Source organism: Rhododendron vialii, chromosome 6a (genome assembly GCF_030253575.1).
Source record: "Rhododendron vialii isolate Sample 1 chromosome 6a, ASM3025357v1".
Classification (NCBI taxonomy): Eukaryota; Viridiplantae; Streptophyta; class Magnoliopsida; order Ericales; family Ericaceae; genus Rhododendron; species Rhododendron vialii.
This window is the reverse complement of record NC_080562.1, coordinates 33778873-33791290: the sequence shown is the minus strand read 5'-3', so window position 1 is coordinate 33791290 and position 12418 is coordinate 33778873. Positions and strand designations below refer to the sequence as shown.

Here is a 12418-nt window from a genome sequence, read left to right as displayed (position 1 = left end):
CTTCAACATCTTTTATCGAATATTAGTAATATTGGACCGAGCTTTGCATATGTAAGGTAATGGTCCACCGCATCTTGTGCATCTTGTACATTGCATTCTAAAGTTTTGCATATGAAATTTTACACCCACTGGCCAGTGATAGCTTAGATCTTGGTTGATAATGCAAATTTTCATACAGAGAATGGAATCGTACTTTAATTGTGACTCCCATGTTAAGAACTAGCTCAGTGGCCGGGCCAGCATACCCTGTGGGGTTTGAATCCCTGCCGCCGACCCCTTCTCTGAGCAGTACATTGATATCATGAGTTCTAGTTTCATCACCAAAGCCTTAAACCATTGAGCTTCCATCTGCTCAAGTGCACAAACAGCAATGCCAATGCCCGACTCATACTCCATATGGTGGATTAGAGAATCCCATATTTCCCTCTACCAAACAGGCCCTTCAAGAATGTCCACAAGCACAAAACCCCACACACTACATATGACCTCCCCTATCCCAAATCCATTCCCACTGCGAGCAACCGGTCTGAACCCGAAAATTCCAATAACCAATCCGGTTTGGTGTACCAACAATACCATGGTGGCACCGTGGCGGGGATGAAAATTGGTGACTCGTTGAATGTGATCCTTCCAACCATTCCAACATTGGCATTATCGTCAGTGATTTTTCTTCTTGTGTTACCCCAAACATAGTCTCTATATTCCTAGGAGCTTCAGGATAACACTGAAAGCTCCGAACAACCACGCTATCATTGCGTTTACTCTCCATACTCTCTGGTTCCACCATGTCCAGATCGAGAGGCCACACCATGTGCAATGGAAAAAGGCATGGGGCACCACACGATGATGCCCCAAAGACATTGAATAATTTCTCAGGTTTCAGCTGCTCGAATTGAAGGAAATTAAGCCTCGTCCAAATAAACAGGAAAAAAGCATGTAGATCTTTATCTATCTGTCTGTCTATCTATCTAGTACCATTGCAAGAGATGTGGGTGGGTTTTGTAGTCCACTTGGTTCCATTTAGGGTTAGGGGAGAGAGAGAGAGGCCCACTTCATGCAAGATGTTGATCAAGAATGTAAGCTTTAAAGTACTCCCTCCATCCCACTTTATTTCGCTTGTTTCCTTTTTGGAACATCCCAAAAAATTGTCTATATCTCACAATCTATAATGTTTTTTATGATTTTGAAAACTTTGTTTAGTAAAATAAATTGAGATCTATCAAACAAAATCTATATTAAATATATAAAATATTATAGATTGTGAGATATAAACAATTTTTTGGGACGTCTAAAAAAGGAAACAGGCGAAACAAAGTGGGACGGAGGGAGTAGTATTTTACAAATCACATTCCTCTGGATTCTCCACCAATCTCATCCCCAAACAATACAACAATGATTTCCAACAAAAAATGTCACCCTGTTTTTCTAATTTCACCACCAAAATTCTAACCCATCGATGTCCATCTGCTCGAGTTCACAAACAACAATGCCAAAGCCCCTGACTTGTATACTGTGGCCGAAGGGATCCCATACTTCCCTTTACCAAACAGCCCCTTTAAAAATGCCCACAAGCACAGCACAACGCACGAACTGAATATCACCTCCCCGATCCCCGATCCATTTCCACCGCGAGCCACTGGTCGGAACCCGAGAATCGTGATGACCAACGCGGTCAGGTTTACCAGCAGAACCGTGGTGGCGGGGATGAAAATCGGCGACTCATCGAACGTGAACCTGCCGACATCAGCGTTATCGTCATCGCTGCCGTTTGTCGAGGACTGTTCCTTTTGGGTTACTTCGAAGACCATCTCTGATAGCCCCAAGAGCTTTAGTATGACGCTGAAAACTCCGAACAACCATGCTGTCATTGCGGTAATTCTCAACATTCTCTGGTTGTTCCACCATGCCCGGGCTGAGAGTCCGGCTCGGAAGTACTCCGAAAGGGTGTATAGGTTGTATGTGATGAAAATGACAACTGGTATCAATAGGGCTGGTTCTTCAACCTGCAATAGAAACACTCAGTGATGACAAGTGATCTAAAGGTGCACCATCGAAATTAGTACTTGTTTAAGAAAATATTTATTCAGAAACTATCTTCTTTTTTTATTATTTATAATAATTATTTCAAAAACTCTCTTTATTCAAAAATAATAAATTGTTTAGTTGTCAGTTTTGAGATTAAAAACCATGTGTAAAGACTTTCACCACAAACAGCAAGTTAGCAACACTTACGGGCCCACATATTGAAAAAGGAGTAAGAAAAGAACATTTTTTTTTTGTTTAGGTAACAAAAAAAGAGAGAAACTTTTTTACGGCGGAGCCGTGAAAATAATTTACGGCGCTCAATCGCGCTCGTCCAAATGTGTTTTGGACGGTCTGAATTTTGATTAAGCTATTCGCGAGAATAGTTTTTTTTTTTTTAAATTAAGACTATTAATTGCTGAAATGAACGGCTGAGATTGCGCAGAACCGTGAATAAGTCTAAAAAAAAAACCTAGATGGTGCTTGATTATGTAAGTCCTCACGAGTAATTATTCAATACTCCCGGAGTATATGAATAGTATACTCTCTTCTCTCACATAATATGTAGGTTGATAGGTTCCACATGTGTCTCCCATATGAGCTTAACATGTTAAGTAAGAGGAGGAAGTATACTATTCATAAATTTCGGGAGTATTAAATAATTTTTGAGTCCTCACTCACCTTGGGCAAGAAGCGTGAGCCAGAGATGATACAGTAGGCCGGCAGAGTAGCGTAACAGAGCTCGGGAACGGACCGTAGGCCCCACAGCAGGATCCACAGGTAGGCCAGGCATTGCCTGAACTGGAGCTCCCCTACCAGTGTCAAGATGAGTGGGCTTCTCCGGGTGACCAGGATTTCGACAAGCCCGGTGGCCCACCTTTTCTGCTGGGTCATCGTTGCAGGCCCGCCGGAGGGCGCGCAGCCCAGAAACCCGGGTGGGGTCGGCATGCAGGTGGTTGATTTCCAACCTCTCCCCTGGATTATGAGTCCGGTGAGGACGTCCTCTGTCGTCGATCCATAAATCCAACCCATCTGTAATTTAAAAAGTTTTAAGTATTATTCCCACTCAGAAGTAGATATTGAAGCTCCAAGCTCACAAGAACCAGTGGTCCACCTTGGGCACTGCCGTGACGAAGGCGATCGGTGCAGTGCACAATCTCAAATGTCGTCCATCTCGAAAATCAATAGTTTAGATTTTATCTCGGTAATGAATGACTTATATTTGCAGAAACCGAGATGAGATCGATGTCCATTGATTGGCGAAATGGACGACTTGAACAGCGTACTACTTGAAAATGACTATTCCGTGGTGCACATCTACGGGTCCCGGGTCCCGGCAGCGATGTGACCAACTCAAGGAAAGGAGATCCCCATCCTTTCGAGGGAATGTGAGATGATAAGCTAGTCTCAAAAATGATTATTCGGGTGCTGCTAAATACAACTGCGAATTTGTTACATGTAGTCAATTCATAAGAGGAAATTTTTGGATTCCTCCTTATGAATTGGTTACATGTAGCAAATTTGCAATTGTATTTAGCCGGACCCTTCTGAATTGCCAGCTATTTTGTCGCTTAACTTGCAATTAGTGCCGAAGCATTTCGACTTCTGCTACATCTGTTCGTAATTTTGCTCCAACGTCCAAAGCATCAACTTCATCTATTGTTTTCGAATCTTTTTATGCTCCTTTTAAATTTGTGTATGAAAATAGAGGCTAAAAATGTGGCTCTCACCTCCCTACCCCATGCGGTACTGTACTCATAGACGCAAGCAGCGACTTGATTGGCTGCCTCAACGGAGCTTAACAAATCGTGTGGACCACAACTTATACTCTTCGATCCTGATAGGATCTGAGCTGCTGATTTTGTGAATTCCATCGAACTTCCGAAAGTCTTGTGTAAATTCTCATCGCTTAATTTTCCTGGCAATTAATAACACCCAAACATAATATCAGTCAGTATGGTTGTATAAAATTTGTTTAGTTTTATCAGGTTGGCTATTTAATTAATTTACTTACCGCTTATTTCTTCATCATATTCATATGGTGATAAACCATAGATAACTTTTCGCCTGTGGAAACATCCGGTTCCTCCGTAGAAGGGTCCTTGAATCCCTGCCAAACCACGAACTAGATACTGCCATTCACACACAAACCAAAGAGGGGTAGACATTTTACTAATCACTTTGGTGTGAGTTGTAGCAATTCTTACTCTCTCTTTTTCCGGTAATATAGGGTGTCCAAGACCAGTTTGCATGCAGTTCAGACTAATCTCTACAAATCCTTCCACAGTTGGCGTTCCACACGCTTACACGTGGCCCCAAAAATTGTTAGTAAAAAGAATCGAATTTAAAACTTTAGGAAGGAACAAATTCCTAATAAGTCTTCGCCAAAACCACTTCAACAACCCCTTAGGGTTGAGTTGCAGCAATTCTTGGTTTACCTTCTCATTAGCATTTGAATTTCTTTATCGGATTGGAAAAGAAATTGAAAAACAGTTGCGCATCGTAAAATTTTAATCGGTAATCGAAATAGTGTTGTGTGATCTTCGGATTTAGTTGAGGTGCACGCATACTAGCTGAGACATCCGGCTATAGAAAAACGGTGTTTGTGTTATAAGAGATCCATACGTACTTCATACAAAACCACGTACTGGTTTCCATAAGGGTCGTCTTTTAATCCATCATAGAATTGTTGGGGAAATTGAACAAATGCGCAATCCTTGTCGCTCTTCACGCCCAACAGCAAACACAATGCGTGAAGAACAATCTGGGGGTTGTTAACGTACATGTCGCAGTCTACGTTTAGCACGAACGGGGCATTTGTCATCACTCCTGATACTCTTGTCTATTAAAAAAGACGGAATGATATGAGTCCTGCTTTGGTACCAGAGAGAAACTTTATATCTAACCCAACAACCATTCCATAACATATTTTATACGGAGCCGGCTCAAACTTATTGGGGTCCGAAAGCGAACTCCCAATATAAGGCCCCCTTACATCTTCAAAATTTTATTTTAAAAGCACGATAAAACTACTAAAAGTTGTACAAAAATTTAACCTAAAAGTATACAATTGTAAAAGAGAAACGTTACATATGAAACCTTTCAAATACTTATAGATAACTTATATCGAAGTGGTGCCCTAAATTTGTTCCAAAATTTGGAGGCCAACTATATATTTATAAATAAAAAGAATCTGCATTCCACGATGCATAAGACACACAAATAAAAGTTCGTACAATGATATAAACCCAAAATTTTTTTTTACATGCACGTGATCGACCTCAAACATAACTGCACCTTACATGAATACGAACAAATTCTCTCTCACATTAAGATATGAAATAAGTGGTCACTTGAGACCTATTCACCTACTAGTTTAGATTTTTTATTTGGATTTAAATTTCAGCAATTAAAAAAGTGAAAGGACAATTATATCTATTGAGGTGGGGTTGGCAGTACTGTATTACTCTTTCCGTTTCTTTTTAAATGTCTTGCTTTGCAACTCCAACTTATTAAAAATATATTATCATTATATCTTTCACATCAACTTTTTTCTCCGCTTTCCCTACTTATCCATCATCATTACACTTTTATTCACTAACTTTTTAAAATGAAATTTACTTTTAGGGACAAAATAGACAATGCATCAACTTTTATCCACTAACTTTCCAAAATGAACATTTATTAAGGGATAACCCAAAATAGAATACTGGACTCTAAATAAGGGATGTAGGGAGTATTAATTTCTCCAACCTTTCTATATATACTACTAATAAAGATAATTAAAGAAGAGAAATAATTTTGCCACTCTTTTTTTTTGTTAACGCCACTCCCTTACAAGTGTATTTTTACACCAAAAATACACTTGCAGGGAAGTGGCGTTAAAAAAAAAAAAAAAGATTTAGCCAAATCAACGGCCTTAAAAGAAACATTAACAATGGTACAATAATTAATGTTACCAGAACATTCATGGCGCCAGCCTTGAAATGATGGGGATGCTTTGGACGCTTCTCTCTGGATATGTAAACAAGATGCGGCACTGCTCCATTTGCATTACCAGCTTCCTTGTTCTCCCATATGACCTTGATTAAAAGGGAAAAAAATAAGTAAGTTAATTTAACTAGGGAAAATAATGGCCTATGACGTGTTTTGATAATTAATACTTACCAGCTTCCTTGTTCTCCCATATCACCTTAATTAAAAGGGGGAAAAAATTTAAGCAAGTTAATTTAACTAATTAATCATGTCTAAATTCCATAGCTTTTCAAGAAAAAAAAAGAAAAGATGCTGACTCTTGAAATTAAGCATGTTTGTCGAACTCTTTCCTTTTGATTTAGACCGAAAGAATGTATAGATGAAAATGGCTAAAACACCCATAGTACTACGACGGTTTTTTTTATTTATATAAATGAAGTGCAAATTATAAATTCTAGACACTACATCAATAAGAAATAAACTCATTATAGAGTAGAAACAAAGAAATAGAAGAAAAACTTATCTAAGGGAAGAACATTCACACGCAGGTGAAAAAATTTGAACTCTAGGATCTATTACTGAAATGCAAGAGTCCCTGATTGATTAAACTAGCCCAAATTGGTTCTATGACGCAGTTCGGGCGACAAGAGTATTTTCGAATTTGCATGTTTGTGAAAAAGTTGATTTTGGGTTGTTAAACTACATTTTCAAAAATAAATTAGAGAAAGTAAAGTTCAAAAATCATATGTGGATAAGCTTTTTTAATTCTGATTATAATTTGACTCACCAAGGTTTCCTCCAAAAGCTCTCACACACATATCATTTAAACACTCTTATTGATTCTCATTAGAATTCAAAATTTTATGATTTATAATCCACAATTTAGGGTGCGTTTTAATTCGCTAAACTAAATAAACTAAATGGGCAAAAAAACCTTTATTTTTACAGATTTCTAGGTAGGTCATTCATCTAACATATATCAATTAAAATATTACTCTATAGCGAAAACAACTTGACTATTATTGTCATTAGCCTCCTGTAATTCATTTAGTTTAGTAGAAACACTTAGAATCTAAAAATTCGTTTTTTTTTTTTCAATCCGCTAAAACACTCATATTGTATTTCAGCAGCTTATGCCTTTGGGAATTTTACCTTGACTATAGATGCATGGTTTCCGCGTTGCATGTTCATAAAATCTGCAAACTCGCCAGCAAGTTCACATGGTATGGACCCTCTGGCTGCATCTTCAATTTTCTGGCTAAGTTGTTCGTATTCATCCTGCAGTTCAACATGAAAGATAATTAAGTCGCTACCCACTAAAATTCATGGGCCCAATCGTTTAGTTGCATGTTACGAAACACCATCTAGATCTTCTCGTGTGCCAATCTCTCACATGATTGTTCATTTTATAGGCAACGATATGGACTTCATCCAACACAAGAATTTTGATTGAACAGTAATAACAATCTATTGGAGAAAAAAAAGTCATAGAATTTGATAAATATAAAGTGATAACATTTTTTCATCCCCAAGTAGGAACTTTGCCAATTGTGTGCTTAACGATACAAATGCTACTCAAAATTGGAAATTTTTAATACCTCTCGTCCTCTTCTACTTTAAAAACATTACTGGAAGTGCTTATGTCAAAATTTTAGTACTCCTCCCAATTTTACTTATCCAGTTCTATTCTAACTGGATTAAAAAGACTAGTTATATCTTTAAAGTGGTAATGAATTTTATATTTAATATGAATTTTGTTTGATAGATCTTGATTTATTTTATAATTCAATCTTTTCGAAATCACCTAAAACATTATAAATTATAAGATATAATTAATTGAAAAATGACACGAACTCCCAAAAATAACAATTAAATTGAGACAGAGAGAGTACTAAGTTTAACTAAGACCCCGTTTCGCTATGGTTCTTATTTTTTACTACAGTAAGTAATTATTTCTTCCTTTAACTCAAAAAATAAGCATTATTTATCTTAGCGGAACAGGGCCTAAATTGTTAAAATTTTCTTTCCACCTTCATCTTCTTCCAGTCTTGTTGGAACTGGGGTGAGGTATCCTGAGAGGACATGGACTCGCCGGAGAAGTACCGGAAAGGAGCTCGGACTTGAATGCTATATTTCTTACAGAAAGGCACCCAGAGCTTTGCAAACTTGGAGGCCTCAACAAGAGAGTAGAAGGTGAGAGGGGAGCTGCCGTCGTCGGAAACATAACATGCCAGCTTATCAGCCGGGTAATCCAACGCTAACAAGGATAGCACGGTGTTCACAGTGAGGATAGGTGGTTCCAGGACAGGGTCTGCTGTCGTCACAAACATGTCCACCGGAGGCAGCTCGGGTTTCCTGATATTTATTCGTCCATAATAGGAAAATAAAATTAGTGACGACGTATATATTTCAACATAAACCGAAAAAACAAACCGAACGAGATTTCATATCAAGCTATTACCAGAGCCGGTCTTAACTTTTTAGGAGCTTAAAGCGAAAGTAAAAATTAAGACTTTTTCAAGGGCACTTAAAATTTAAAATTTATTAGAGACCAAAACGACCGCAGCACAAGCTTTAGGTTAAAGCCGGTTCTGACTATTGCGACACCCTTTGAGATAATCCACAAGTTTCGAACAAGGGAATAAACTTTAAAAAGAAGAAGAAGAAGAAGAAGCAAAGACGCATGTGTCCCACCGTTGCAAGAGACGTTGTGGGTGGGTTTTGTACTCTACTTGGTTCCATTTGGTGCTGACAGTGAGAACCCAATTGAAAGCAAACCACGACTCGCACAGGGACGCCAAGAGCCAACTGAATCCATGGTCTTGGAAGGAAAGAATCCGATAGGCGAGGAGGGAGAGGAGGAGAGAGAGTATGCTGAGCTCAATCACTCGAGCTATGGTGTTTTTTCGAGTGACTCGCTCGTAGAGAGGTAAACTGGTAGTAGGGTTGGCCATTGGGTGGGGAAGTATGAGAAGATGGTGTGGCAGTGTGTGTTGGCTTGAATTTTTTGCCCTGTTCGATCTATTGGTTATTTATACTACTCCTACTAGACTAGACTAGATTTGTTCCTTTCTTTATCCCGAGGGTGTTAGGCGCAGCTTTGTTGGGTACACCCAAGTGGTGGGGGGGGGGGTGTGTGTGTGTGTATATAGGGGATAAAACCCCTGATGATATAAAAGCCTTTGTGATAAGGCTGTTTGTGGGTGTGGGTGTGGGTGTGGGTGGGAGCAGGTCATGTCTGGAGAGACTATTAGAGAGTTACCGGACTGAGTAGGAGAGAGAGAAAGGAGTGGGAAAGCCGGCTTATGGCTGTTTCGGTGAGATTTTTTCATATTTGTGTATATATGAGTTATATACGTAGTGGAGTTTTTCTTCGGATATCATATGTGTTTATGTGCTTGGTTTGTTATTTCATGCATGTGCTTGGTGATGCGGATTTGAGAGTTGGGATCACGACCCAACAGCTTGTGCACACCTCAATTATATTTTTTTTCGGTCCAATCATAGACAAGTCATCTACGCTGAGAATAAAGAATTCATAAGAAATTTCTTTATGTGACTCTTAAAAATTACTTAATTTTGAATTCAATATGTCTGGATTTACAATTCATTATTTTTTGTAAGAGTTCGTTCAATACTAGCACATGACGTTTAATCTTTACTAAAATAACTTTTTTTTTTTGGGTAAAATAGATTGAAATTAAAAAGGTTAACCGAATGTACAGCCTACAAAGGGCATATCCCAGGAGAAAAAGAAAAGGAAAAAAAAATTTGAAAAAAGTGCGATAACCCATGCACAATCTGCATGGAGAGTATGATAGATTAAGTAAGATAACAAAAGTGTCATGTGTGTTGAAATCATACTCCGTTGTACTATTTATCTAAGCGGAAGGATAGTACAATAGGGTATGATATGTAGTGATACGAGTAGAATATCATGAAAGCTAACTACTACCTGGCACATCCCGCCAGGTTAGGAAATAAATTAAATCGTCACGGTCAGAAGTGACCAAATGATGACCATCACTGAGTACTAGCAGCAACACAACAAATCGGCATCAAGAGAAGGCTGAACAACAATTACAAAGGAACAAAGCAGCAAGAAAAAGCTCGAACCAGAAATGACAGCATCCGACAGGGGGCCTCACCCCTAGCAGCCTTAAACGTGCAATAATTAGAATTACTGATTATGGAAGGGAAAAGCTAAGCGAACCAAGCACGTAACAAGGCAATGATTAATGCATAGGTGAGTAAAGACGAAAAGTCCCAAAAATCCTAATACAATATTCAGAAAAAACTCAAACTCAGGGTTGAATAGAAAATTTCGTTCTCACATTTTAGAATATTAAAATAATGTACACTTCACAGTGACAAATCTGGCAAAAAAATTGTACAATGATACATCCAGAAAGATGTCACGTGAGGGGATATTAAGCTCCTGTAATATCTTTATGGGTCTGCAATTTTTTTGCCAGACTTGTTATCGTGAAGAATAGGCCAACAATTAAGGAAAGAGAAAGTACGAGAAGGTGCGTGCAACTATTTTCAGGGGTAGTTTATCAAATTGGCTAAAAGTGCTTTTTTTTAATCACGAGGAAGCTTTTTTCTTTCACAAAATACTACTATCTCCGTCTTAAACTGGAAGTCAATTTTTGATATCAGTGTCAATTTGAATTTCTTATATCTTTCAATATGGATCGCAAAAAATATGCAATATGGATCTTATTTAATAGTTTTCGTTTAATTCTATTACACAAAGTTATCAAATTCATGAAAAATATTATACATTGAAAGATATAACCGATGAAAAATAATACGAGTTTCAAAAATTGTCATTTTTTTTAGGACGGAGAAAGTAGCTAGCAATTTTTTTAGCATTTTTGAGAAACTACCCCTCAATTATCATCAATAAGGTAATGTATGGCCATGATAAAAGCTTGCTGATGCCTATTGTCCATCATAACTGTGACACTGACTATCCTTATGTCATCTCTATCTCTTTTGTACGAAAAATTATACTATGCCCCAAGGGCATAGCCACGTGGTGCCCCGGGGCTTTCTGCACCACACATTTCAGTGTCACACACTGAAATGTGTGGTGCAGAAAGCCCCGGGACACCACGTGGCTATGCCCGGGGGCATGGAATAATCTCTCCTTTTGTACTGGTCTCTTGATTTTAGATTTCCCCAAAGATTGAGGATGTCTGAGTCTCACAGTTGTGATGGACAATACAGTACAAACCACATGATCACTAACCTCCTCGATGTTTCTGACACAAATAGATATCTTCCCTGAGATTTCTGAAATAACACTAACCTCCCTTCCTTTTTTGACACAACAAAAAGGGACCCCCTGCCGTTACTTTTCAAAGGATGGTGTTAACATTGGCGAGGGAAGTACAAAAATACCCTCATGACAAAGGAAACAAATTGCACAGAATTATTTGGAATGAATTACTCTTCATCACTTTCATTTTTTGGAATGAATCAACTTAAAAACAATTAGGCATAATCTTATTAATTTTTTTGATTTTTGTTTGTCAATGAAATTTAAAAAAATAGAGTTGTGTGAAATCAAATTTATATCAAAGCTGAAATAATTAACTTGTTTGGGCTTTATGAAATTACTTTTTGACGATTATAATTAAGAAAATTCCCCAACGTGTTGAAACAAAAAAAAAATGGAAAGAGAGTTTATACTCGTGAATTTATTTTTATTTGCGAAATGGCATGAAGGGGGTCCAACTTTTATGTTTTATTTTAAACTTGTTGCTCTTATGCGGCCTCTGCCATCTCATGCCACCATTGTTTTTATTTTTTTTTATGTCTTCAAATCTGCCACAACTATCCTATTCACTTAGGCGTGTAATAATCATTTTTTTATTATTATTTTATTTATCCTAAAACAATTGTCTTTGTTAGTTTAATTTGCATAATTATTATTTTTAGATTATTGGTTCATTTCAACATTCTCTAGTGTTTTTTGAATTTTTGAAGGACCATCAAATTTCAAGCATGATCCTAGAATATAAAAGAGAATGTACAAGTTGTGATATAGTTTGAACGTTTTGTGAACTTCAAGAAGATGGAATACTCAGGTGTATCAATAGGGGGACACAAAAAATGCAGATGTTAGAGCAAAGACCTTATGGAAAAGGAAGATGTCTGCCATACCTTTTTCAATCTAAAGATTATACCATTGCAAAAAGCCAAGATAATTGTCCATGTGCATTGCTTTATTGCATAATATTGCTAAACTCTCAGTACCCAAATGTTAGAAGGTAAGTTTGATTGAGTGTAATTGATTCTGTAGGCCAAGGTATGTTAAATGGTTATGGAACAACGAGTTGATTAGGCAATAATTTAAAAAAAAAAGATTATTAAGCCAAACCACGCCTAAGTGAATGGGATAGTTGTGGCG

The 12418-nt window shown here is 37.7% G+C and overlaps 1 protein-coding gene across 4 annotated transcripts; it reads right to left on the bottom strand.

Annotated features, from left to right (window-relative positions):
• Positions 1-1217: 1217 nt before the first annotated feature.
• On the bottom strand, positions 1218-9037 carry LOC131330653 (cellulose synthase-like protein H1). Of its 4 annotated transcripts, XM_058364310.1 has the most exons (9): positions 8692-9037; positions 8028-8352; positions 7150-7275; positions 5982-6104; positions 4652-4864; positions 4037-4154; positions 3753-3940; positions 2704-3054; positions 1218-2003 (listed from the first exon to the last, which is right to left on the bottom strand). In XM_058364310.1, exons 1-9 carry the CDS (start codon positions 8949-8951, stop codon positions 1446-1448), a joined length of 2262 nt encoding a protein of 753 aa, XP_058220293.1. In that variant the 5' UTR covers positions 8952-9037; the 3' UTR covers positions 1218-1445. The 4 variants fall into 4 exon arrangements, with proteins under 4 accessions (XP_058220293.1, XP_058220295.1, XP_058220294.1 ...); XM_058364312.1 differs by lacking the exon at positions 4652-4864; XM_058364311.1 differs by lacking the exon at positions 7150-7275 and having other exon boundaries at positions 8692-9020.
• Positions 9038-12418: the final 3381 nt, after the last annotated feature.